Source organism: Beta vulgaris, chromosome 3, assembly GCF_026745355.1.
Source record: "Beta vulgaris subsp. vulgaris cultivar EL10 chromosome 3, EL10.2, whole genome shotgun sequence".
In the NCBI taxonomy this organism is placed as follows: domain Eukaryota; kingdom Viridiplantae; phylum Streptophyta; class Magnoliopsida; order Caryophyllales; family Amaranthaceae; genus Beta; species Beta vulgaris.
In genome coordinates this window covers 53,330,464-53,357,869 of record NC_079204.1, presented here as the reverse complement: position 1 = coordinate 53,357,869, position 27,406 = coordinate 53,330,464, and the positions used below count along the sequence as shown (strand labels likewise).

The 27,406-nt window shown below is 33.7% G+C and overlaps 3 protein-coding genes across 3 annotated transcripts; 2 read left to right on the top strand and 1 right to left on the bottom strand.

Annotated features, from left to right (window-relative positions):
• Positions 1-563: 563 nt before the first annotated feature.
• On the bottom strand, positions 564-7,391 carry LOC104889488 (amino acid transporter AVT1A). Its single transcript, XM_057393176.1, has 12 exons — positions 6,422-7,391; positions 4,670-4,947; positions 3,694-3,908; positions 3,443-3,466; positions 3,182-3,362; positions 2,873-3,092; positions 2,466-2,601; positions 2,344-2,361; positions 2,085-2,232; positions 1,196-1,239; positions 994-1,056; positions 564-873 (listed from the first exon to the last, which is right to left on the bottom strand). Exons 1-12 carry the CDS (start codon positions 6,616-6,618, stop codon positions 781-783), a joined length of 1,617 nt encoding a protein of 538 aa, XP_057249159.1. The 5' UTR covers positions 6,619-7,391; the 3' UTR covers positions 564-780.
• An 8,016-nt stretch (positions 7,392-15,407) lies between these two features.
• LOC104889487 (uncharacterized) lies at positions 15,408-19,945 on the top strand. The gene is made up of 4 exons (XM_010674713.4): positions 15,408-15,591; positions 17,074-17,200; positions 18,192-18,264; positions 19,429-19,945. Exons 1-4 carry the CDS (start codon positions 15,561-15,563, stop codon positions 19,675-19,677), a joined length of 480 nt encoding a protein of 159 aa, XP_010673015.1. The 5' UTR covers positions 15,408-15,560; the 3' UTR covers positions 19,678-19,945.
• A 1,339-nt stretch (positions 19,946-21,284) lies between these two features.
• On the top strand, positions 21,285-26,977 carry LOC104889486 (hypothetical protein). The gene is made up of 6 exons (XM_010674712.4): positions 21,285-21,801; positions 24,005-25,144; positions 25,356-25,418; positions 25,515-25,735; positions 25,867-25,985; positions 26,466-26,977. The coding sequence occupies exons 2-6, from the start codon at positions 24,007-24,009 to the stop codon at positions 26,572-26,574; spliced, it is 1,650 nt and encodes a 549-aa protein (XP_010673014.2). The 5' UTR covers positions 21,285-21,801; positions 24,005-24,006; the 3' UTR covers positions 26,575-26,977.
• Positions 26,978-27,406: the final 429 nt, after the last annotated feature.

Here is a 27,406-nt window from a genome sequence, read left to right as displayed (position 1 = left end):
GTAGAAGATGATGAACTTGTTTGGGAAAATTCAAATAGAGAAAAATTATTCCTCTCAGAACTCGAAATTTCCTTTTGAGGGCTTATGATTTATGAACCCAAATTGAGGGAATTGGGTCCGAATTAAGGAAGTTTTGGAGAAATGGATTCCATTACATACTACAAATAATAATATTATTGAGATGATGATTATACTTAGGAAAGATTTTGCAAAATTGGATGACTATGGACTTCGTGAAATCGAATTGGGGATAATTCGGGAGGCTAAGGTTTCTATTTTTCTTGATTTTCAATGACTTTAGATTATTCCCTGATTAAGTTTGGCATAGGGAAATAAAATTATCCTCAATCCGATTTAACGAAAATCATAGGGGATAGGGATAATTCGGGGGGCTAGGGTTTCTATAAATCAAATTGAAAACCATGAAGTACAATCATTTCCTTAGGCCAAACTTAATCTAGTATGACGAATGTATATTGAAGCACAGTAATTTCAACAGGAATCTTTGCTTTCTTTGCTTGTAGACTATATAGCCAGAGCAGTAGATCTCATCAGAGGGCACAGAAAGATAAATTAGAGCATTCATGTACCGGAAACTCTAGCTTCATGGTGCCAAAAAAAATACTGCAATACTTCTTAGTACTTCCTACAGCATTATGTTACAACAATCATCACTAGTTGTAATTAACTAAGGTAGGGCTTAAATAAGAGTACACAAATCGATAGCAAGCAATGCCTTCTAGCAATCCAAAATTTGGAGTCAATAGCTCTATCACTGTATCAATAACTCTCAATAATCTGTCTCACTGACGAATAAGTCCCCAAAGCTCCGCCTACGACACCCAGTACAATAATGCAAGAGCTTATTATCACCTGACAGCAAGACGAAGAAAATGAGTAGAAGCACAAGGAGAATTGGATGGAGTATGAATTATATCAAAAAAGAAGATTCTGTAATCCCCACTCATAAGCAAAAACAGTTTGTCAACAAACCTGCATTTTTGTTGCCTTCTTTTCCATTATCTTTAAGAAGCACAACGCTGGAAAGATCACACCCTGCACCGCAAAAAAGGATCTATTATAGAGCATATGAACCGACATAGGCATAGTAATAACCAACATTTAGAAATGAAAGTGATACAAGAAAAAAATAGTGTGCTCTACTAAAGTGTTTTATGTGGGCGGGAATGCTTACCACAAGTATGCTCAGAAATGAACCGATCAAGGCCATCACAAGACCTGCAGCCATAGGATAATGTATATATAATTAGAGGCTGAGTACAGACAAGAAGCAGAACAAAAATATAGAGAATTTGATTCTAAAGACATGCTATCGTCAACGACACCAATAACAATTCGTTCTCGTCACCTTAAAAAATTAACTGTCAGGGCTAGTCATGTCCAATCAGGTATAAATATAAGATCAAACATCAGTGCTGATCTAGACATCTAGTCCAATCAGGTCGAATAAGCTCACTACAGATTAGTTCAAGTGAAGAGTATGTAGCCTAAATAGTCAAGTCACTCAAGTGGATCAAAAGAAAGAAAAATGGCACCAAGAACTATGATGTTTGAATCCTTAACTAGAGGGCAGGTTGATGGTTCAATATGAGAGAAAATGAAAAAGTGCAAGGCAGCACCCAAACTGCAAAGTGCGAATCTGTCTTGTAGCTAACGCAAAAGTTTTCAGTTTATTTCACATTATTTTCTATAATTTAGATTGGTTACAAGAATTATATAAAAAGTAAGAGAACTTCATATACAAGCAAATTTTTCCTCTTTCTGCTCTTCAATATCTATTCTTGAAGCTAAGACTTCACCATAATCTTCAAGAGAGGGGGAATGTTCAAACCATGAAACAAAGATTACAGCGACACTTTAGATTAGAGAACATTTTTTTTGCAATCAATTCGATAAATTTTCTCATATTGCAACTAGAGTAGGACTCCTCCCAACCCCACCCCACCCCACCCCACCCCCCAAAAAAAGAAAAGTCTATGAAGTCACAGTAATTAAATGTTTAACATCCTGCAATAAAAAGGAACAAAACAAATAAAATTGTAATGCCAGCGTAAAATACATACCGAAAAATGGAACCATGAAAGCTACACAAAGTGAGGAAAGAACAAGACTTGTCCTCAGAACGAAGAAACACCAGTTGCTGTTAGCAATATGGGCAGGCAACAGCTCTTCTATACCTCGAGCTAGAGGGTTCAACAGTAACGCATACTTATTTCATGTCAAGGAAGCAATAAAAAAGTCCAAGAAGAGGAGCATGTATCATGTAAATCTTGTGTTTGACATAAAAAAAAAGATGAACAATTCCTATAGGAAAGGATATTTTGTAAATGGATTAATCACCTGCGCAGAAAAAAAAAATAAAAAATGTTTCAACAACCCTTCTTATGTACCTCAATGTTGGATGTACAGAGACTATACTTTGAAAGAATTTACAGAGAACTTACAGTTGTCCAGAGTGCAACATTAGCAGCCACAGAATCCATTGGCATGTTTAGAGTGATCTGGGATAGTGTGTCATCGCCAAATATGAAATATCCCATGACTGCGACACTTCCATATATCATGACACACAAAGAAAAACTGCACAACAGATAGGAGTTGGCATTTTATAGGAGAAAGAATAAAAACCAAGAAGCTCTTTATTATGATTTTCCGAACTCTTCACCTGGAAAATGCCTTAATACTTACTGAAACTAACTGGAATATATGTGAACTTATTGAAACTTACTGGAATTTATGTGAACTTACTGAAAATAATCTTAACTAAGTTGTTTAATTGTACTTACGTATCTCTTATCAGAACTTACTGAACTTAATTTTCCTAAAACTTATTATATTATAGTTTCTATACCTGATTATGAGTGCAGCTGTAAATTGTTTCTTGTTCGCCATCGATTGATAAATGTTGGGGAAAACTGAATGACCTGAGTAACAGAATCCATACACACCAATAGCAAAGGGCATACCCCTCCAATTCACAAATTTCCCTGTATGATGAAAGCCAAGCCCATCCACCGTTCCAAGAAATAGAACACAAAACACAATCAACACTGTTGCAATAACTCCACCAGCTGCAAAATCCACAAAATTGTGGGTTATTTCAAAGTAAAAGAAAAAGAAAAAAAAGTATAGAACTTGAATATATAGATAGCTATACCACCTGAAAGGTAAGAAATTACACGTAAATCCTTCAACCACACAGTTGGTAGAACAATAAGGACAGTTATCACTGCAAACAAATGCGTAGAATCAAGGTAAAAACCATCCCACTGTAAGGCTGCCCCAGGGAATATCCTGGTGAGATTGTCCCCCTCCAAAATAATGAATTCTACACAATATGACTGCAGCAAGATATACAAATATTAAATAACGTTTGAAGGATAATTGTAATTCATGTATTAAAGCAGGGACTTTTACTTACATATAGCTCCACATACAGCACAATCTGCAGACAAGGGATCAGAACAATAAAACAGGTTAGCTTAGAGCTTTCTTTTTCAAAACTTGGAAACACGGGTTCTAGTAACATATTTTTTAATGTTCTATGATGGTGTGTTAAACAATATCTTACAACAAAGATCAATACATCATAGATTCATAGGGGTGATTCCAAATCCATTAACTCCAAAAAAATAGGGAATTTAACGGAACATGTAAAGTCAGGGAGCTCACTGATAGGAATAGACGCCCAAATTTCCCAAATGCAGCTTCACCAATATCTGGATAAGTTGTAATCCCTGCTTTACTTTCGAAGCAATATCTCATGAGGGAGGCTGTATAACAACATACTATTGCAAAGAGGAATAAGAATACCAAACTCAGCCAGCCAGCTTCTTTTACTGTATAAGGAGTTGAAAGAAGCCCAACTCCAGCCATGACATTTAACCCTGCAGGAAAACAAGCTAATTAGCGTGATCATGTACATATCAATCTTGTCACCTGAATTACCTTTATCTTTTTTTTCCAATTATGCTTGGAATATGGTAAGTAAAAGTTCATCTTAGATCTCTCCTATCAGCACTAGCTTGAGGCAATAAAAAACTAATAATAACGATGTGGTGCTAAAATAGCTAGAGACCAAGGTTTGTCAGCTGACCAGATAATGTTTGCTCGCCATGCCCACAATAAACCATGCATTTTCTTAAAGGCGACTCAATCAATTTGTGCAACCTAGTTTGGGGGGTAGTCGCTCAGCATATATTAGATTGAGGACAAGTAGTTTTACTCTTTTACCACACTTAAGAATCAAAACATTCCCATTTTCACCTTCATATTAATTTTATTTGATATGTTTTGATTATAAACTGTAGTGCACCCACTTACAAAAATTTATATATCTGCTTCTACTTGAGGGCTGAGGCACTTGGGAGGTGAGACTATTAGAAGCTAATCAACTACAGAAATTTGGAGGAATTGTATAACTTATCATATACTTCTATTGTTTTCATTGCCTCTTGCTTTGTATAGTACTTAACTTACTGTAAGAATAAATTTGAATTTAGATGACAGCATTTAGATTAAACTAGCAAAACCTGAAACATTTAACTTAAGCTCACAGCAGTATATTTCACTATTGACAGACTCTTATGAATTTCCAAAGACATAACATTACAGATTCTTGAGGTAAGCTTCATGAAGATATGCTCACCATTGAATACAGTTTGAGTGAAGGAGCACCCTTGACCGATTGGTAGTTCCCCACCAAGATGTTCATGCAAGGATCCTAGTGCAGATACTCTCGATGACACTTTAGATAACTTGTCATAATCTTCTACCTGGTATTTACTCCCATGATCTGGAAGCAAGGGAGCCTTATTTCCATCGTTATCTAGGCTACTTCTGCTGCGTGCGCTAAGCATGCTGGAAGTGCGACCAAGCAATGCAAAGCCTGGGGATGCAGCAAGTGTATAAGAGTCTGTCGTCTCTCTACAAAAAAAACATGGAAAAGGCAGTCATGAAGATGTAATCCTTTTTCCCATCAGACAACTGATCTATTTTAGCATGTATAAATTTAAGATCTATATATAATATGGTACGGTAATTTTCACAATGCATACTTCGTAAGCTGCATTAATCAATTCTAATTTTAACATGAAGTATTCCTTGACACAGTAAATAGATAGCGAAGTTTTGCCACTTTGTCCAGCGTTACATAAATAGCTATTGAAATGAATATATGAGCATTATCCAATAATTGATATTTCCCTTATCATCAAAGCACACAGCGACGCAGAAAATACATGTACCGCCCGAGCTTTCACATAGCACAAACAAATGATATAAGCTTCAACTCATTATTGAAACTCTCCAACTAAACCAGAACTCAAGTTGTCTACTTACTTTTGTAAGATTCAGCAACTTTTACTGTTAAATCTCTGACAAAACTAACTCTTTCTTAACACATATACCCAAAACTCAAGAAAGTGCTGGTATCTATTTGGTGGAGCCCAACTTAGCATCTAACACAGCCATAGTGGTACCCATAACTCCTTTAATTGGTACAAGAAAAGGAAATAGAAATTAAGATGTACTACCCATACCCCTCCCAATTGATACCAATAAAACATATAAAAGTTTCTTCCAATTAGTACCCAAAACCCTTCCAATCAATAGTCATGTTTTACTATGTTGCCATTTTTATAGTACCAATTGAAAGAGATACGAGTACCAATCTAAGACGTTTATAACAACGCAACTAGATATATCATATCTAATGTTCAGACCTAGCATCACCTAGCACCTAATAGAAGACAAAAAAAAACCCACATGTTCAAGCCAAAATTTTGCCATTAAAATGGGTAAAACCACTTATTCATGGAATAGTATATCATGTTTGTCTTAATTTGTAATTCATAGATATTAGGAGAGTTCTTCTTCATGAAAAATCTCATGTCACTTTCTCACCAAAATTAGTGGAATTCCAATAATAAATAACAACACTCATTCCATCCATTAAAAGATACCAATCCATGGGAAAGTATATCATGTTTGTCTTAATTTGTACTTCATATATATTAGAAGGAGAATTCTTCTTCATAAAAGCCTCATGTCACTTTCTCACCACAATTAGTGGAATTCCAAAACTAAATAACAACACTAATTCCATCCATTATCAATTTACTTTATCATTAGTTCAACAAACAAATAATTTCTCTCAAATTACTACTAATTACACCAAAACAAGCAGTCAAACATCAATATTTCATACAATAGAATATACTAAAAAGTAAGCTCTCTTTATGTTCGGCTAAAGTAATAGATTCCAACACATCTACAGAATAAAATATACATTGCCATCCAAACTTAAGAGTATTTAACATTATTAATGCATCTCACTGTCTTGAACAAGAATATACTTCAAAAGTGCAGAAAAATAAATTTAAAAAAAAAAAAAACTAACCTGAAACTCTGAGGCCAATTTTGAGAAGTAAAAGTTTCACCATCATCATTATCAACATCATCATCATAATTACCACCATCATTATCATCATCACTGCTACAACTAAGAACATACCCATTACCATCAATCTTATTATTTTCTAAATCATTCTCATCTTCCATTGAAAACATTGTATCAGTATTCTCCTTTCCCGCCATTACTACTAACACAAACAAATTATCAAAATACCCACTTGAACAAAATTACCCAGAAACACTTAAAACCTCCAAAGATTACAACTTTTTTAGTTTTAGTGATTTGGGTATTTAAGAAAATCACCCAGAAACACTTTAAAACTCCAAAGATTCAAATTTTTTTATTTTTAGTGATTTGGGTATTTAAGAAAATTGAGTTTTAAGGTAAGAAGGAGAGAGAAAACTTAAAAAAAAGCGGTGTTACAGGTTGATGATGTATGATAAGTTCTAGAAAATGCCAAAAAGATTTGCAGATGAAAAAACAACACAGGAACACACAACACAAGTGAAAGAGAGGCGGGACAAATGGACAAATTTAGAGGAGAGAGAGAGAGAGTGAGGAAAAGAGAAAAAGAGAGAACTTTGGAGAAACTCAAATAAAAAGGTTAAATTAGTGAATTTATAGTTCTTGTTTGTGTTGGAGTGAAGTCATTGGAGGGTTTATATTTTTGATATGTTTTTATATTTTTTATCCACGTGTCTATCAAAGGTTTTTATTTTATTTTTACAGATTTTTTCAGTTTTTTTTCCTCTTCATAAAAGTTATCTTTTTTGGTTGTTATAATAACCTCAAACTTATAGTATATTGATCCATAGCACACATTGAGTCTTCTCTATAAGTCGTAGTTCTTTAGGTCAAGTTAATCCTAGTTGCTTTAGGTTTTTGTTTATGGATTTTAACTTTCACTTGAAAGAGTTTTAACTATTTTAGACATTAAATTTTGATTATTTTATCAGTGTTTATTTATTAGGACGTGTAATTAGTAGTTAATCTTATTTAGAACTCTATAGGTTGTCCCTCAATTTTAGCGTATGCATTAAGAGTTTTTGTTAAATTAGATGTCTTGTTTTATAAGTAGAAAGGAGTTTACTTAGGGCCTGTTCTCTTCGGCAAAAAACAGCTGAACTGAACTGAACTGAACTGAATTGAACTGAACTGAACTGAATTGAATTGAACTGAACTGAATTGAACTGATCTGAACTGATCTGAACTGAACTGATCTGAACTGAACTGAACTGAATTGAACTGAACTGAACTGAAATGAATAGTGATATGTGAGAGTAAAAGTATTGTCAAGAGCTGAACTGAACTGAACTGGTCTGAACTGAACTGAACTGGTCTGAACTGAACTGAACTGATCTGAACTGAACTGAATTGAACTGAACTGAACTGAATTGAACTGAACTGAACTGAACTGAACTGAAAATAAGCTGGGGAGAACAGGCCCTTAGTGCTCAAGTATCTCCGAGTTAGTTTTATGTTTATCTTATAAAGTTTTCCTAGTTCTAATTAGTTAAGGGAACTCTTTCTTATTTATAGCTAATTTTTTAACATCATTAAAGATATAGAGAATATTGTTTAAAGATTAACTCTTTGTGAGTTATAGTTTCGCTAAAAAAAAAAACAACGTTTTGTCGTGAAAACAAACATAGTTTATATTTGACGGGTGGAAGTTAAAGGCCTTCATTTCTTTTTATTTTTTTCTCTCCATCTAAAACGCCAAAAATACCGCGAATTTCCATCAAGATTCATTGAGAATTACACGAGTGCATTCAAGAAATCCAAGAAACGAACTAAACATTCACTCTTAATCATAACATAGAATGTGTCTAGGAATTAAGATACGCATTATCTGTACATATCTATTTGGATTTTGTTATTCACTCCATCATTTGTTGTAAGTTATTTGGATTTATCGAAATTAAATTGAGCTTATCAAAAACTTATCTCCATATCTGCTAGATATAAAAGGAATTTAGGCAAAACTTTATCTTCCTTCATTATATTTGAACCCTAGTTACTATAGTTACATTTGTCGATGACAAGTCTCTTTTACTATTATATTGAATTCTACATGTCTCATTTTGTATCCCAACCCTTCATCTTTTGACACATTACTCGAAATTAATGACGTGTCAAAAGAAAAAGAAATGGAGACACAAGATGAGAAACATAAGTACATAACAAAGGTTCAAAACTTGTCATATAATGCTTCCCCAGTTCCTTCATGTTAGTCGTGGTGGAAATCTCAGTTTTGTATTTTGAGTGAAGGGGTACAAACTTAGAAAAATTACACTTAGAATTTAAACATCTTTTAGGTTAGTTTTTCCCAACTAATTATGACAATTAATATTAGCAAAATATATTAGGATTTGTCTCAAAATAGAATTGACAACATAGAATTGACAATATCTTAATTGGGAAGTTGACTGAGAGAACCAAATAAAATTGGCCAACTTATATGTATATAATTAATATTTTGGCTCGGACGAGGCTGCGGAATTATCAAATACATTATTATCATAAACTCAAACTTGATTTTATTATTTTTTCTTAATATTCTTTCTAGTGCAAAATTGAAAAATGGACGTTATGACATGATAAGTGTTAGAGATCAAAAAGTTTATCTATATCTTTATAATTACATATAGTTATAAGATTTTGTTATATTTTACTTTGAAACATTAAGCATTAAAATTGTATTGGATTAGTGGTTAAACGTACACTCACATTTTATTTCAAAGGTCATGTGTTCGAATCCTAGTAACTACATATATCTAAAGGAGATTATAAACACGTGTATTAAAAGCTTGAAACGGAGTGCCACATGGCATCCTATCTTTGATAGGAACGCCTCTTAATATATTTGTATAGATATTGATTATTCGATATATATATATATATAATTAGGTTAGATTAACTTCTTTTACCATATAATTCGTGATATTTTATATTGTTGTCGATGGATAAATTTGTTTCTAGGATTTAATAGCATGGGCTTATATAATTATATTTATAGATAGCACAATTAAAAATCTTGTTCATCTCAACTTAATTTTATTGAATTTAATTTGTGTAGTTTGAATGAACTTAATTTTAATAAAGTTAATTAAATTAAAAGCAATTGTTTTATTTAGTTGTAAAGACTAGAGCATTATTCACAAGTTCGCTTACGATTTTGCAAAAAGTACAAGATTTTTAAAATCTCATATAGTTCCCTTCTATAACATAATCTATCTCAATTCTAAACATTTTTTCCCTAATTATGTCACACTAGTTTTAATATACACGTGATGAAATTAACTAATTGTGTTGTAAATTCTTACTGTTTTCTTTTTGTTGTACTTTTTTTTATCCTTTTTAAAAAAAATAATAATAATGAAGTAGTTACATCCTATTTTATTTTTTATTTATAAATTTTTTCGTGTTCCACCACTAGTGTCATATACGATAGAGATATGAATTGAATCTAAAAAGCTCGAAAGAGTGGTAAAATTTATTGGGTAAGCAATTCCAAGGAGGGATGGTCTTTAAGTTCATAACCTTTAACAAGAAATCCGTAACAACAATCATAAAAAATGTTGACCAAAAGCTAATTGTTGTCAGATTTATCTCAAACCTAAAATTTTACTAATAACTTGTTTGGTTAACTTTTAAATACATGAAAAATTAGAATTCCTTGAAAGTAGGTATATGTGTTGTTGTTTGGTTGGCAAAAACATGGGAAGTGGAACTTCTTAGGAAGTTCTATTTCTTACAAAATGGAATTCCAAAGACGGATGACCCCTCCTAGATAAGTGAAAATTCTCATGGGAAATAGAATTTCTCATGTTCAACCAAACAAAAAAATGTACTTCCTAGAAAATGAAATTTCATGAACAATGCAAATTCAAAGAAAGTTATACTTTCTCAACTTCAACCAAACGACTCCTAAACTTAAAAAATATCCTATGAATTTTAAGGATGACAAGGGTACTTGATAAATTTACAAACTTCAACGACACCTCGTATAAGATCAAAAAAGAAAAACAAAATATATCCAATCTGATGTGATTCAGCGAGTATTGATTTCAGTCTTTCACACCTATGAACATTTCCTTAAAAAGAAAAAACAGGAACCCAACCCTGAAGAACATAATAATGAGCATAACGACGAGAATATGAAATCATCCTAGTAACCACTCACATGTTCCATTCCATCATTTGTACGATCGAACCAAATTGAGCCGGAGTTCGCACGTTACTTGATTCTGCCATTTCATCATATTGTTTAGGGTACATATGGCCAACCGTGCGGATCAATTCAGTCCATTTAACCTAACCCATCTCATGGGTTGTGTGTTCGAGACCGCTAAAAGCTGATCCATTCCGTCACGAACTGTAAAATTGGTGGGTGGGTCGTAAGCTCAGATTTTTTGAGCCCAACCCATGAAAGCATATTTCTAATGCCGCCAAGCTCGTTTTACAAACCGGTCTAGAGTCGGACCACCCTAACCCAAGTAATTATTCAACCAAATTTTATTTATTTTAATCAAATTGTATATATTTTAATCAAATTGCATATATTATGATTCAATCAAATTCAATAAATAATGATATTATTCATTAATGTTTATAATTGTATATCTTTTATTAAATTTTAAAGGTTTTATATAACAATATTGGATAATTCCAATGATTAAATAATTTTGAAAGAAAAAAAAAATCATGTCGACCCGCCAGCTCGGTCCACGAACTACCACGATCGCTTCCCAAACCGCCAAAATCGGTAACAAACCGGTGTGGATCAAGATTTTTAATTCAGCCCACGTACCAGGCCGCCCAACCCGTGAATTTTACGGTCCGATCATGAGCCTCATACAATCAAATTTGGCTGCTTTGGATGTTTTTTCATTGTCCAATTTTTTAGGGAAACTTATGGGAAAAATTTTAGAATGATTAAGATAAAATAAAACTAGAATCTGAATTTGCTGAATCATCATGTCAATCATTAATATTTTATGTCATAAAACGTCTCAAATAAATCATAAAGAAAAATATATATATATAACATAAATAAAATGGAAGGACCCCACCCTCGTTTAATCTCAAAAAATAAAATGGAGGAAATATGTAAATTTTCTTATTTTATCACATCTAATAACTCGTGTTGGCAGAGGGCCCCCAGAGATTACGCATCTCTTTTTTGCTGATGACAGTATATTATTTGCAAAAGCTAATCTGCAAGAGTGTTCTAAAGTGGCTGATATAATCAGTACGTATGACAGAGCATCTGGCCAGAGAGTTAATTTAAGCAAGACAGAAGTGGCTTTTAGCAAATGTGTTGTTCCACAGTGAAGAGAAGAGATTGTGCGTGCATTGGGTGTTCGTGAAGTCAATCGCCATGAGAAGTATTTAGGGCTGCCTACTATCATTGGGAGATCAAAAAAGGCTGTGTTTTCTTGTCTTAAGGAACGAATCTGGAAGAAACTGCAAGGGTGGAAACAAAAGTTATTGTCTCGCCCCGGGAAAGAGGTGTTAATTAAAGCTGTTGCCCAAGCTATTCCCACATACATGATGAGCATTTTTAAAATCCCGGATAGCCTTATTGATGAAATTCATGCGGTGCTTGCAAAATTCTGGTGGGGTTCCAATGCGGTGTCGAGGAAGATTCATTGGCATAGTTGGGAGACGCTTTGCCTACCGAAGTCTATGGGAGGCATGGGATTTCGAGATTTAAAGTGCTTCAATCAGGCGTTGTTGGCCAAACAAGGGTGGAGACTTGGCATGGACACTCCTACGCTCCTCCACAGTGTCTTGAAGGCTCGGTATTTTAAGAACTCGGATTTTTTTGCTGCGCTACGAGGCTTCGATCCAAGTTATAGTTGGCGTAGCATTTGGGGCGCCAAGTCCTTGTTACTAGAAGGCTTGAAGTGGAGGGTGGGGAATGGTGAGTCGATAAATGTATGGGAGGATTCATGGTTCCTCGAAAATAATGCTCACTTGGTGCCGTCTCCACATGGTAATATGAATGGTGAGATGCGTGTATCTGAATTGTTAGACTTTGAAAATGGGGGATGGAATGTGGCTGTGGTAAATGCCACATTTGCGGGGGGTGAGCGCCAATGGGTACTAGATATCCCCCTCCCTCTTTCTTGGCGTGGTGATTCCAGATATTGGTGGCCTACTCTGAATGGGACGTATACCGTACGCTCAGGTTATTGGTTGGGTCGGCTGGGGAAGCAACGAACATGGGAGTTATTTTATGGTGAGCAAGAACGTGATCTTTGGAGACTTGTGTGGAGTATTGATGGCCCACCGAAGCTTAAACATTTCATCTGGAGAGCTTGTAAAGGTAGCCTGGGGGTATCAAGTGTACTTCATAGACGCCATATACGCGAGTCTTGCGGGTGTACTATATGTGGTGATGAAGAGGAAACAATCATGCACTCTCTCTTTGATTGTAAACATGCTATGGAGATTTGGACTCATAGTGATTTTTTGGGGTTGTTAATGGAGGCACATACTACTTCATTTGCGGATCGATTTGTATGGCTAGCGGAGAAGTTAAACAAAGATGCTCTTGCATCCTTTGCATCCTTGACATGGGCTGCATGGTTTTGTAGGAATAAGGAAGTTTTTTTGGGGGGGGGGGGACGAAAACTTCAAGCCAAGTCATGCTGCAGGCTTCATGAAGTTGAAATTGGAGTATGGTGAATATAATAAGAAGGTGAGTGGTACTGTGAATCCTTCTCTCATTCCCACGCAAACTTCTTGGAGCCTCCCTCCTGCTTCTTTTGTTAAACTTAATGTTGATGCTCATGTGCGACATGATGGGGGAGTTTCTTTTGGTATGGTAATCAGGGATGAGTGGGGGAATGTTCTGGTGGCTGGCGTGAGGAGGCTGGCAGCGAATTGGAGCCCTGCGCTTGTCGAGGCTGGGGCAGCTAGATTTGGGGTTGAAGTGGCTCGCCGAATGGGGTTTGAGAAGGTGGTGCTAGAATCCGATTCACTTAGGGTGGTACAAGCCATAAGACTGAGACAAAGGGGTGCAACTCCTATTTTTCTTATGTTTGATGATATTATCGAACTTAGTTCTTCTTTCTCTTCTTTTCATTGTTACCATGTAAAACGAGCAGGGAACACACTAGCACATAATGTAGCTAGATGGGATGCTATGGTTGGATTGGATAACATTTGTACTCATTCATTCCCGCAAAGTATTCAAACTTTAGCGGGACTTGATCTTCTTTAATACAATTAGCTCGTTTTCTCTTCAAAAAAAATAACATAGAAATATAATTCTATCACATAAAAAAATTAACTCGTGCATCACATTTCAAAAACTAGTTTATATTACTAGATGTATTTCTTAATGTAACAATCTCTTTGTCCTTGTTTAATTTAAGCCATTCGAATCTTGTCGTCGAGCTTCTAAAGAATTGACCAAATATTCTCAATTTATCACTAATACAAAAAAAAAGCATTATCATAAGCAATTTTTTCAGATTTGTATGAATGTGTAAATATCAAACTATGAAGTTCTTATAATCAACCTATGTTATAAAATTATATATATATATATATATATATATATATATATATATATATATATATATATATATACTTCCTCCGTTCCATTTTAAATGAAACGTTTGCTTTTTCACGCAACCCAACGCGCTTCTTTAGCCATTAATATCTTTAGTTGTGTACACGTAAAAAATATAAAAAAAGTTATAATTTGATAGTATGCATCGAGACGAATCTAACAAGATCCCACTTGACTATGTTTTTCTTTATATAATAGCGATAAACTGGAGTTAAAATTGATCAATGAATAGTGTCATTTCATCCAATGTTTCATTTAAAACAGAACGGAGGAAGTATATTATATATATATATATATATATATATATATATATATATATATATATATATATATATATATATATATATGGGCGAATGAGATACTGGTAAATTAGTGAAACTCAATGGGTGCTCAATATCTTAACTTTTAAATAAGATAAATTCACATGTTTGCTTGAATCAAATAAGTGAAATATTAAGTCAAATTAAGAAACATGTATGTTTGCTTGAGTTGGATATTCAAATTAATCAAGAAAACATATATACACTATAAAATTAGTTGATAATGTCCACAATTAAAACCCTAGCTTATCAAAATCGAATGCAATAACAAAATGAAAGAAAACACTTTCATACAAAAATGATAAACCAATTGAACCAAGCTTGCTTGATATAGAATTGATTTCAAATTCACCTTATAACTTTGAAGTTATAAGGTAAAATTTTCTCAAATGTTTGAGAGTTTGTCACATTGATCACCTTACTCCTCCCAAAATCCCTGGCATTAGACCAACAAATACTAGATCAAAAAATCGTAAATTAAAGATTTAAAGTGTGGACATGTCGTTTTCCTTACCTGCTAAAAAAATAATAAACCTATGGAAAATTCTTAACCAAACATTATGGTGTCCTCCAATGAAATGACTTTTTTAACCTTAGCTAAATATATAAACTTAATTGGATATTCATATTTTGTACAATTATATCCTTTTCTAATTTGAAAATGGGTCAAAATAAACTAAATAAGCATTAAGAAAGTAACTTGACATAATGAGAAAAATGGTTACTCAATAAAAAAAATTACAAATTTAATTTGACTACAAAACTTTACATCTAAATGTTTAATTATCTCAATTTCTAAAAACTTTATAGATTACAGTTGTTTGTATAACAATAATCATAAATCACACTTCTATAATTATATTTTAATGAAATTTGTTAAGAATAGATCCAAATAATCAACGCGCGCATCGTATGCATAGAAAACTAGTATAATCTTAGAACAAAGAGTAAGATGATAGCAAAATCATATTATAATATGATATTAATGAGTTGCCTTCATTTGGAGGGAATGGATTATATACTCTTCCTAACCCTCAAGTTTCTTATTTTCCTTGCATTCATTATGAGGTGATCAACACAAGAAAGTTTTCTTTAGTTGTAAGGTTCCAATGTTAAGTAACGTGAGCTTTTGATTTCGTTTATTGCAACCATAACCAAACTTACATTTGAAGAAAAGAGGAAGAGAGAAAGAAAGAAAGATATATCAAATTCAAAGATGGGTCAATCGTTGCAAAAACTAGCTCCTGGTATTATCTCTTCTTCTTTGGTGAACCTTTGCTTGTTTTTTTCATTTCATGATAGATTAAACCTTATATTCATATTATTAACAAGGATGTCTTGGCCTAGTGGTTAAGATTGAGGTACTGTGAACGATACATCGCAGGTCCGAATCCCCTCCCCTTCTTTGTACTTTGTATTGCCTTCTTGGCTCATATGAATTAAAAAAAAAAACCTTATATTCATATTGGAATGTTTCGTCTGTTATTCTTGAATGAAATTTTCAGAACTTTATTGTCATGTGTCACATCAATATGTGCTGACCTTATTTATCATTTGTAGAACTCTAAATGAGTAAAGAAATAGTTGTTAGTGTATCCTACGCGACTACACCGTACCATATTATATATAGGCTTTAACCTATCTTCACTTGCATGGGATATTGTTTTAATCTATATAAATATATTAAAAGGGGCGCGTGACAATGTATACACGCCACGTGGCACCCCTGTTATTCCACTAGAATTGTCCAATTTGTACATAAGTCATGTCAATTAACAAAATTAAAATAGCTTGCAACGAGATTTAAATCATGACCTCTTGCTGTTATACATGATACAATTATATTACCATCTCAACAAACTTTTAATCATACTTTAAGTGTCCACATTATTATATTTGTACCTTTTAACGGTTGAGTTTTCCTTAATATATTTTAGTAAGAATGGAAAAAAATGCATATTAAGTTCGAAAACACAATACCAACCCGGAGCAACACCCAAATCCAAATACTAGTTACTAGGTGATTCACATGCTAAATATAAAGATGTTTAGGTGATTCCATCTTTCTTGATTTCATGGTTGATTCCTTGCAGGTTCAACGTACATATGTTACTATGTGAGTATGTGACATCATAGCTTCTTAAAATCTTATTTTATTTCAATTTATATTGATTAAAGTTATGAGAATATGACGACAATGAAATAGTAATCTTATATTAGTAAAAATATAATCCTTTATTACAATATCACATCATAATACATTAATCCTAAATATGCAACTCTTAGTTGCGAAAGAAAGCATTTATCACATGTTATGTGGACCAAAAGTAAGATATATAGAGGCTTTTTTGGTGTTTTCCTTTATTACTAATGTTCCATGCATGCTAGAACAATAAAAAGATTCTAAATTATTGAACCCATCCCATAAATCAAACAGCTAAATTCGACAAACAATGATAAAGTCATCTCTAATTTTCTCCTCATTCAATTTGTAATTGATTATTTCTCTATTTCTTCGTCTTTAATAATTGCGTCAAATTGCAATATCTAATTTCAGTTTGAAACTAATTTGCTCAAGGGGAACTTATTACTGCGTACTTCTTATCAAGTTTATTAGAATGCTCAACTTATTTCAAACTTGAGATTAAATTTCGTCTACAATATTGTTATTATACATTCTATACACGAGTTATTTGTTCTCTAATTATCATATTGATAATCTTTTATAGGAAACGAGGTGAAAATGACCAAATTAATGGGTGAAACAGCACAAAGATATTACGAGGAACATTTCTCAGACGTTACAAAGGATTGGACATCGGTTGATTTCTACAGAGCAGTTTGTGAGGCAGTAGAGTATGTCCTACAACTCCTTTTCATTTTATATCTTTGTTGGACAATATCAAAATAATGGCCTTATTTGCTAATTGTCTATTTGTCTTAATGCAACTTTATTTTTTTTTGGCTTTGGCTTTAAGTTTTCCGTAGGGTCAAATAAATAATAAAAAGGGTTTCACAAATTAAATGAGTTTTAATAATTTGGCTTGAAATTTAGTTTGTTTATTAGAGATTTCTCTCATGTGTGGTAGATATATTGTCGTACGGCATAGGATGATACAAAGGGGTACAATTTTTTTTTTATTTTTTTGACATTAAAGGAGCGAACAAATTAAAAAGGAAAGAATAAGCTACTATTTAACTGACTCTTGTTAGCCAATTCATGAGCGTGCTTAACCTGGCTGCGTGAACTTTTTAAGTTTATTTCTAAGTTTAATTTGGAGATACTTGAAAATTGGCACATACATTAGGCACACTTTTTGTTGCATATGATCATATTATGGACCATTGACTATTTGTATTGTTTTGAGAAGAAAAACCTAAATGGCTAAATTATTTACTAAAAGATAAATAAAAAAAGATTTACTATTGAAAAAATTAAAAAATAATCTTAAAACGTGATAGGTCCAAGACTCTAAGTGCCATAAATATGAGAAAGCTTGGCGGTTAAAATTTAATTTAAACGGGATATATAAATTCATTTATCTTTTGTATGATACTATTTATGTTCCTAAATAATAGTTACACTTACACTTTTTACGCATGTCGATGCACTACTTTGAGTCTTTATATCTCTAATCTTATATTTGTAAAAAAATATAAAAAGTCGATATTCTAAAAGTACATATTAAGACGAATCAAACAAAACCCACATGATTATATTTTCTCTTCACCATAAATCATAAATGATAGTTAAAGAAAAAATTGTAAATAATGTCAAAAGTGAAAGTGTAACTATTAAAAAGTAACGAATGTAGTATATTGGATTGATGATTGACTGGTTGTGCAGAGAAATCAATAGGATTCTTGGCAACACCCAATTTAGGGTACCAAAGGAAGAAGCTCTCCAGCAAGCATATGACGTAAGTTAGATTTTCTTTGATGTTTTTATGAATACAGGAATTATCATTTGAGAAAATTGATATCCCAACTTTAATTTGTTTTGGTATGTATATTACTCCTAGCCAATTAGAGTCTAATTGTGGTTCATCTTCAACTTATTAGTTGTCATTTTATGGAAAACGTTATGCACCACTCATCAAAGTTATATATACTTATCCTCAATCTAAGGTTAGCAAATTATATCCTACACTGGGTATAATATGCACCATACTCATGAAAGCATGTACAATTGAAAGTAAAAATAGTTTTCATATTAAGAGAAAATAATTGATCTTTATTTGCAAAAAAAAAACATAGATTCATAACAAGAGAACATGTGTGTTTGATTCAACTGAAAATGGGTCTGAGTAATCAATTGGTAATAGTAGGAGTAGCTCATCTAGCTTATATTGTTGTATTTCATGTCCTCTTTGTCCAATATAGAACAACTCATACGCGCACAACAAACATAAGGTTGATGAACACGTGTAATGTTAGGAAATCGGTGTTGTAGTTTGATTAATGCGGAACAGAAAATCAATGAAATAATGAAGGCGAGAAAACTATAAAGACGAACAAACAAATAACACAAGGATTTACGTGGTTCAGTCAAATTTGACCTACATCTACAGGTGGGGGATCAGAGCTTCTTCACTATAATGGAGAAAATCCGAGAGAATAATACAAGGAGTCCTAAATCTAGAGGCTAAAAGTGTTTCATAAGTTGTGTCAATAATAATGAACACTAGGAAGCATTTTTATAAATTATAACAAAGGAATCCCGCACAAACCCTAAACAAACACCCCGTAAAAGATAACTTTAAAACGAAAAAATATCGAACAACGCGTTCAGCGCTCAAAACCGCGCACCGCCCGACCGGGTCGGGCGAAACCGCCCGGTCGGGCTCGGGACGAAACAGTTTCGTCAGTTCTTCGTAAAACAGTCATAACTTTCTCGTTAGTCGTTTCTCATCGAAATTGGGCATATGACCTATCGTTAGAAAGCTCTTTGAACAAGCTATCACCTCTAATTTGAATCACATCAAAATAATTTATATATTGAGAGATATGTGCATTCCCCAAAAGAATTAGTACTTTGCTGACTTTATAAGCCAAGATAAAGATGTGTATTTAAATTAATGCAGAGACACCACAAAGGGAAAGGAAAATCATTGACAAAAGAGGAGTTTCAAAAGATTCTTCAAGATGCAATAGTGGAAACAGGATTCACAGGCATTGGAGCAAAGGACATTTTACTTTACATCTTTGGAGTACCTGCAACAGCATTATTAATCAAACAAGGATTGATTCCTAAAGCACTTCCCAATGAGATTTTCATCCCTGTAGTCACCTCTGCAACTGTCTTTGTTCTTGCCAAATTAAACAAGATATGATAAATACTACTAAATTTGCTTGTGTTTTAAAACTTAAGACTCTACTTTAATTAGTTTGGGTGCAAGGAAGAATGAGAAGCAAAAGTGCAAAATGATACTCCCATATACATATGTCACTGATTTGTACTATTTCCAACTAATATGTGAAAAATGGTTGATTGGATATCAATATTGGTTTTTAGTTTTGAAATTTAAAAAGTAGTTGCTATAAGTTGTATAATCATGAAATTTGAATTATGGTACTATACAACAACTTACTCTTTTTGTATCTCCATTGCACTCTATTTACATTAATATGTAAACTATAAAGTTATACCATATTCTATAGTAGTCTTAGGTATAGTATATGCAACGATATCCCCTTATTTAACTTGATATTGTTCAAGGGAACCACAAACAAATATTATCAAAAATAGTTTTGCAAATAAGTATGAATTGATATCATACAGGTAAAGTGCTGAGTACAAAGACTATCTTATAGAAGCGGGCATTTATGTTGGATTCTGATTAAAGAAAGTCGTTTCCTCCCTCTCTCTTTCCTCTTTAAGGTTAATCATTCTAGGGGCTGCCACGAATACTCTTGAGACTTGTCCATAATAAGCCCCTTTTTCGCTCTAACTTTTAGTTTTTAGTGTGTATCTGTATATTCAATGAGTTTGTCTCTCTTTATCGGAGATTCTTTCTATCCTTCGTGATGACTTTTGTCCCCATGTATTAGGTTAGTTTGTACCCTTTTGTTGGGATCCTGTCTCCCCATGCTTATCATGGTGGTTATGTTTGTTAGGTGCTTTTGTGTGTTTGGTTATAAATCTAAGATCCATAGTGTTAAGATGAAGGTTGTTTTGTTGATCGCAGGTTGTAATAGTTTACAACAAATGTCAGTTCTTCAATTACAACCAGTTGAATAAAATTTGGTTCAACTTTGAAACTACAGTAGATCGATAGACCCGTCCGTAGAAGGTTGCATCAGACAACGATGGAAAAGACAAGGGTTTTCTCCAGGGCTATTATACATCTACTAAACGATTATGATTTTGCCATATTATAATTATGTTCATTTCAATTTGATATGTATTTGTTAGTTTTTTTTATCTCTATTATTGCAGATGTCGTATGATTTCAAATCAATGAACAAAAAAAAATCTTATCAAAAAGGTTATATCAAATAAGTTTCATGCATTTAGGTGCGATAGAAATTTTATTTCTTTAATCGATAATCCTTGCCTATCAATTTTTGGTGTGATTTGTACCATAATAATACCAACAACCATAAAATATAATGTAATACATGATATGGTACACAAGTTGTAGGAGAGTTGGTTTTTATTCCTTATAAAGCAGCACAAGGCCAACGCAACACGTTGAGTACAATTCATATCTTTAATCGTATATTCATTTAATATAAAAATATATTTAAGGTGTATACCTTGAAAATATATATTGAGACATATCCGAGCTGATCATATGTACTCGGCTTAACCTAATAAAAGTGAGGGCTCCACAAAATCGAAATTTCAATCTCTTTTTTTTTGGGAAAAAGAGACAGACTTTAAGCAATCCAAATATAAAATATATGTCAAAATTCAGTGAGGTATGAAAAGGACTCAAAAGCCCACTCTTCTCGACTTGAATTAGCATATTTTATCATTAAAAAATATGGCATACTACAAGCTTAAGACTTTAACCTTAAAATGCATTTATTTGACCAAATTCTGATCTGCTCAATAATCACCTCTAAGACAAAAATCTAGCTAGAACGCCAAGATCCTATATGACTTTTTGAGTCTTTGTCTGTCTTGAGTAATTCAATCAAATTATCAAAGTAACAATTAAATATAACATGCAAACTAATTAGCACACAAAATCAAACTAGCAAAAAAAAAAAAAAAAAAATGGCGGGAAATTTATCACCAAAAAGAACATTGAATATCTAATTTTTTTGTTCGAAAAACCCCCAATAGTTAGGTTTTTGGTAACCAAAACCATAAAAGCAAAACCCCCATATTCTCCAATCTCTTCTCAGATCTCTCGCCGTCTCCGGCCACCATCGCCGGTTATTCCACCGCCGGAAGCATCGCATCGCATCATCATTTTGCTGTCTTCTCCGCCGCTACTACCATCACTGTATACATTTCTCAGTTTCATATATTTCTCTTCAATTTTCTTTTTCATTTGTGTTGAAGAAGCTTTTTTCTTACATACCCAGTTCAATTTTTGTTATCTATATTTATATATTAAGTGGTTTGGACTCAACTTAGTGTAATTATATTAGTTTAAAAAAATCCCCTCAAAAAAAGTTGGAAAATTTTAATTGTTTCTTGGAGTATTTTAGTGTACCTTGAGTTGATATCTAACAATGAAGTGTTGTTTTCGTGCCATACACAAAATTGGGTTTTTGTTATTTTAGTTGTTTTTGTGATAGGTTAGTTGTAGATTAGTAAGTCTACCTTGAGTTAATTTCTAACAATAGTGTTCTTTTTGTGCCATACACAAAATTTGGTTTTTCTTATTTTAGCTGTTTTTGTGATAGTTTAATTATGGATTAGTAAGTCTACCTTGAGTTGATTTCTAACAGTAAAGTGTTGTTTTTGTGCCATACACAAAATTGGGTTTTTGTCATTTTAGTTGTTTTTGTGATAGGTCAATTATAGATTAGTAAGTCTACCTTGAGTTGATTTCTAAACAGTGAAGTGTTATTTTTGTGCTATACACAAAATTGGGTTTTTGTCATTTTAGTTGTTTTTGTGATAGGTTTATTATAGATTAGTGAGGAGTGAGGACATTGTTATTAGGTTGGTTGAATACATTTCCCACAAAGGGGTTAATTGTTTTTGGTGTAAATGAGTGACTGAATGCAGTGGTTGAATACATTGTCCACAAAGGGCTTAATGGATTGTGAATTGTGATTATATTACGGATGTTAGGAGGTACTATATTGAGAGATTTGGTAGAATTTTGTTGATTGTAATTTTGGGTTTGTGTTGGTTATAGGATGTGATTTAATTGAATTTTATAGCTTCACATTTTGAAGCTTGGTTCACTAACTTCTAGTCTATGGCTGAATCTGAATATGGGTATTTGATCGTATAATCGTAATCTTCGCCAATATTACCTCCATCATTGTTCCAATTTGATTACTTGTTCTCGTTTTAGTACTATAAAACTTTGGATTCACAGGTTAAATATCTCAATTTGCAGCATTGTTGGCAAAATCTATAAACACAGATTGCTTGATCAACTATAGAATGATAACCAAATAGCTTTTGTGTGCCTCATCATGAGTGTTGATTGAACAAAATGCTGCTTAGTTTTAGGCATCTGCTGCATCAAAGTAGTTTGTATCTTATGTACTCTTAATAGCAGAATACCCTAATCTATTAAAGGTTTTCAGATGGAAAAAAAAATAGTGAAAGAGTAAAACGAAAGTAAAATGAAAGAGTTTAAGAAAAATTATACAGAATGAAAAGAATAAGAAGATCGCCCTGGCTCGAAAGAAGTTTTGTTTGACAAGTAAAATTATATGAAAACCTAAAGAATTGTTTGACACCTTGACCCCATCCCCCAACTTTATCAATCAAGCTTCTGGAATTCATAAGCTTCCTCAACGCACAAGAGAATTTCTTGGGATATTAGGATCTTCTCCATTTCTTGCATCGGTTTCCTATCTCAAGATGATGAGACCTAAGCTGTCGTAAGTCATACCAAAAAAGTCCCCCTATTTTCATGCATTTCCGTCTGTTGATCTAAGAGATAGACCATCCATTTCTTTGAGGAAATGGAGAGGAACCGTTCTCGTTAGGGATTTGATGATTTTAATTATAACTAATTAAATGACCAACTAAAAACTACAACTTTGAAAGTTTTGTTCCATAGTATTGTAGATGATGCTAAAAACACTAAAGAGAGGTACTTTTTAGAAAAAAATTACTACTTCCCTGAATTTTCAGTGTCCTATAAGTATTGTATATTAACACATTGATAGCTCCAATATCTAGCTTTAGATTCTCAAAATGTAAGGCTCGGTTTAGCAATGAGGGATTGAGGGTTTCAATTCTTTTGTGGGATTCAAGAACTACAATATATACTATGGAAGAGTGGGATCGATAATAAGATTGATGTATATTTGCGACCATTGCGACCATTATGCTAAAAACTAGCTCATGCATATATAGTGGTTCTAAAGTAGAAGCTTCATCTGAGGGAAGTGATCTTAGTGGCACATGAAATAATAAATTTATGGGACCTTCTTTTGGAAGTGGATATTATGTAGTACATCTAGTTTGCTTCTGAGACACTTGAGACAAATTCATGACATCTTTTGCCACAGGGATGGATACTCATGAATCTGGAACCTGTAAAGAACAAGAAACTGAGGGACATATGGACATTGTAGAGACCCAGAGTTCGCAAGTTCTTGATAAGAATGCCATCGAAAATGCAGAAGCAAGGCATTTAGAAGGAGATAAAAAGATGTCTGCGTCTTTGGTTGACCATAGTGGTTCTATGCCACTGGATCTCAACACCGAAGTGTGTACTGATGAAAATTCATGTTATAACGATGCCGATGTGTCTATCAGTGATTCTAGGAAACATTCTTCATATGCAAAAGGCAAAGTAAGCCTTGAGCATAATCATGTGTGTCTGGGTGGCAATCGCTTGGACCTCAATGCTGAAGATGTTGCTAGTTCAGTTAATTATGATCCTTTCTACACCAATAGATCTCAAAATAATCTGAAGACAAGGGACACTTCTAATAGTGGGAAGTCCACAGGCCGCTTGGAGGATAAAGACGCTCTAAGAAAGTGGAAAGAGATGAAGAAAAATGGTTTCATGTCATCGTCCTATGGTTATGGAGGCATACCGGCAGCACCTAAGCAGCGTGGAAGGAAGAGCAAAAATGAGGCTTTCAAGCAGAAGATGGAAAAAGCAAAGAAGGAACAGATTGATAGGTTTACGAAGATTGCTGCTCCCAGTGGATTGCTGAATGGATTGAACCCTGGGATTATAAATCATGTGAGGAATAGTAAACAGGTGCATTCCATTATTCAGGCACTTGTGAGGTCGGAGAAACAAGAAACCCTCAGACAAGCTAGTGAGACGAGAGCTGAAAGTAGAGAACTGGCTGAAAGGAATACATTACAAGAAAATATAAATTTTTCTGGGTTACATGGATCTGGTCTCTCTTATGCAGTTTCATCTTTCAGTTCAATGCCAGAAAACACATTACTATATGAGAACCACTTTTCACATAATGGTTCTGTCTTATTTAGTTCAGAGGATAGGAGTGGATGTAGAGACTCTGAGGAGAGAAGATATTGTGCAAACAATTCATACTCCAAGAATTACAGCGAGGATAATGTACATGCTCTGAAGTTGGCATCATTAACTAAGGTCTCGGAAAGTACTAGCTGTATGTCCAATGAGGAATCAGCAAATGGTAGCAGTGTTGACACTCTTTCTGTTAAAGGTGAGTTCTTGAGCTTTTCTTAACCCTTTATTTAGTTAATTGTCCAATAACTTCAGTGTTGTAGTGACTCGTTGAAGATCATTATAAAGGTGAAGTTAAGATGGAGCATATATCTGGACAATGTCTTTTTTTCCTTTCCACGTTGTATTGGTTTGAAGTCTTTAAGATTTGGGTATGGTATGACCAAGTTAAACATTTTCTTTGCCTTCAGCTGCCACAGTAGCTTCTCAGTGGTTGCAACTTCTGCATCAAGACATAAAAGGGCGTCTTGCGGGTGAGTTTTCATTCATTGACAATATGACATGTGAGTTTTACTCTTTGGGAGATGAGATCACTCAAGTGGGATGCTATATTTGTGGTTCTGTTGCAGCATTGCGTCGTAGTAAGAAGAGAGTACGTGCTGTTATTACTACCGAGTTGCCTTCTCTTCTTTCCAAAGAATTCCCTTCCAATCAGGAGAATGAGCTTTATGTCGTGAAAGATTTTGCCACTGGTTACTCTAGTAAAGCAACAGCTGAATTGCATCAGTCACATTGGGGCAAATTGTTCAATCAGATGGATAGTAAACTCTCTGATGAAGAGAAACAGCTGGTAAATCAAAAGGAAAAAAACTCGATTAATCGGTGCCATCTGAGCAGTTTGTATATACTCTTTCGAGTCCTTAGGCTAATATTTTTTCTGGAACAAAGCTACTAATTTTCTCCGTCTCTCATATATGGCAGGAGAGTTGGCTAGATCAAGTAAATAGCATGATGCTACACTGTGATCAAGGTCTGCAACATGTAAATTGGAAAACAATATCTGAGATGCAGCATATGGGGATCGTAGATAACGACTTAAGGTAGAGCTGTAGTCCTTGTCACTGTCTGCTACAAGAGTATATCTTCATTTCTTTTCCTATGGTTAACCTTCAGATTTTGGCTTACTTTAGTTTGTAGATTTGATTAATCTAACATGTGTAGCTGTGGCTGCTTATTTTCACTTGATACCTTCTAGTGTGTGTCCTCTCCTCTATGGATGTGATGTGCAAATACTCTTTGTTTTCCACTTGTTTTTTGCTAGACGATGCTACCTTAGCTGATATAGATCATTGGCCGTTCTATTGGCTGATTACTGGCGTCATAATCCATCAGTATTGCATTCTTAGATTTGAAGATATAATGTAGATAATGAAATAGTTGGCATGACTATTGCTACAAACTAGGCAATATTTAGATATGTTACAAATTAAAAAGAGACAATTCATACTTTATCTTACTTATCTATGATTGTAGAAGAAAAGATTAGTGGACATTATGCTTTTTTCTTCTTTTGACTACAGATCAAAGCTTAATGATCCAGAGAAAGATTTGTCTGTGAGAGCTGCTGCGGCTTCTATATACTCGACGTGCAATTTTCTATCTTCGAGGGAAAATGTCAGCTGCTGCTAATCATAGTAACCAACATATCAAAAGTGCTTGTTTTCAGTCATACTTTCCTTGTTCATTTTCTAATTACCATATCCATTTACCAAAATCATCACCTTTTTCCTGGAAAGATAATGGGTTGACTGAGCTTGGTTTCCATGTAAATTTAGCTGGTGAATTCACCATGTATCCAGTTTCATTTTTCTTAGTTTTTTAGGTATAGAAGCCGATAAGTTTCGGTGTTCATGTAAAAGTAAGGAGAAAGCATGTTTTCACTCTTTTCGTTCTACTTGGTGCTGAAAAGTAGCTAAGCCATCGAGCTTTTACTGTATTTAGGTGAATGAATAATTATGTTCCAGAGTATCTTTTTTCTGTATATTGCCTCGTGTTAAATGATGACTTCTAATAACATTTCTCTTGTCCTGTATATTAAGCATGGATCTGCAGGACATGTTATAATGCATGTGTTCTGCCATCTTTTTTTTTTAGACCATTCTCCAATGGTAATTATGCTGCAATTCTGCAAAGCAGCAAAGGAGATCAGAATAGTTTTCGATTTAGAAAATGTACACAAATCCTACAGTAAGGCTTCGATTCTTCAGTCTACTTAAAGAAACAGACTTTGTGCTTAAGTCTTAACTACCCAGAAGCTATTTTTTTGGTAATTGAAGTTATCCAATTCCACCAATCTGAGGTGAGGTTGCCATGAATTCGTCGGGGAAAATAAAAAATCAATGGATCATGTGTTATAAAGAAAGGGGTGGGGAGCGGGAATGAGGGGGTGGCTATGGTATTTCAGTGGTCTAGCAAGGAGTTGATTGAGAGGGATGAGATAGGAGTGCTAATTAAGTGTCTA

Bases quoted from the DNA above. Each gene is read 5' to 3' on its own strand.
- LOC104889488 (XM_057393176.1), bottom strand. From the start codon at position 6,618: ATGGCGGGAAAGGAGAATACTGATACAATGTTTTCAATGGAAGATGAG. The intron at 1,240-2,084 runs GTATGTATTTTA...CTATGGCTGCAG, and splicing joins TTTCATGGTTCCATTTTTCG to GTCTTGTGATGGCCTTGATC. The intron at 1,057-1,195 runs GTAAGCATTCCC...TTTGCGGTGCAG, and splicing joins CATTTCTGAGCATACTTGTG to GGTGTGATCTTTCCAGCGTT.
- LOC104889486 (XM_010674712.4), top strand. From the start codon at position 24,007: ATGGATACTCATGAATCTGGAACCTGTAAAGAACAAGAAACTGAGGGA. The intron at 25,145-25,355 runs GTGAGTTCTTGA...CTTTGCCTTCAG, and splicing joins TGACACTCTTTCTGTTAAAG to CTGCCACAGTAGCTTCTCAG. The intron at 25,736-25,866 runs GTAAATCAAAAG...CATATATGGCAG, and splicing joins CTGATGAAGAGAAACAGCTG to GAGAGTTGGCTAGATCAAGT.
- LOC104889487 (XM_010674713.4), top strand. From the start codon at position 15,561: ATGGGTCAATCGTTGCAAAAACTAGCTCCTG. The intron at 17,201-18,191 runs GTATGTCCTACA...CTGGTTGTGCAG, and splicing joins GCAGTTTGTGAGGCAGTAGA to AGAAATCAATAGGATTCTTG. The intron at 18,265-19,428 runs GTAAGTTAGATT...AAATTAATGCAG, and splicing joins CTCTCCAGCAAGCATATGAC to AGACACCACAAAGGGAAAGG.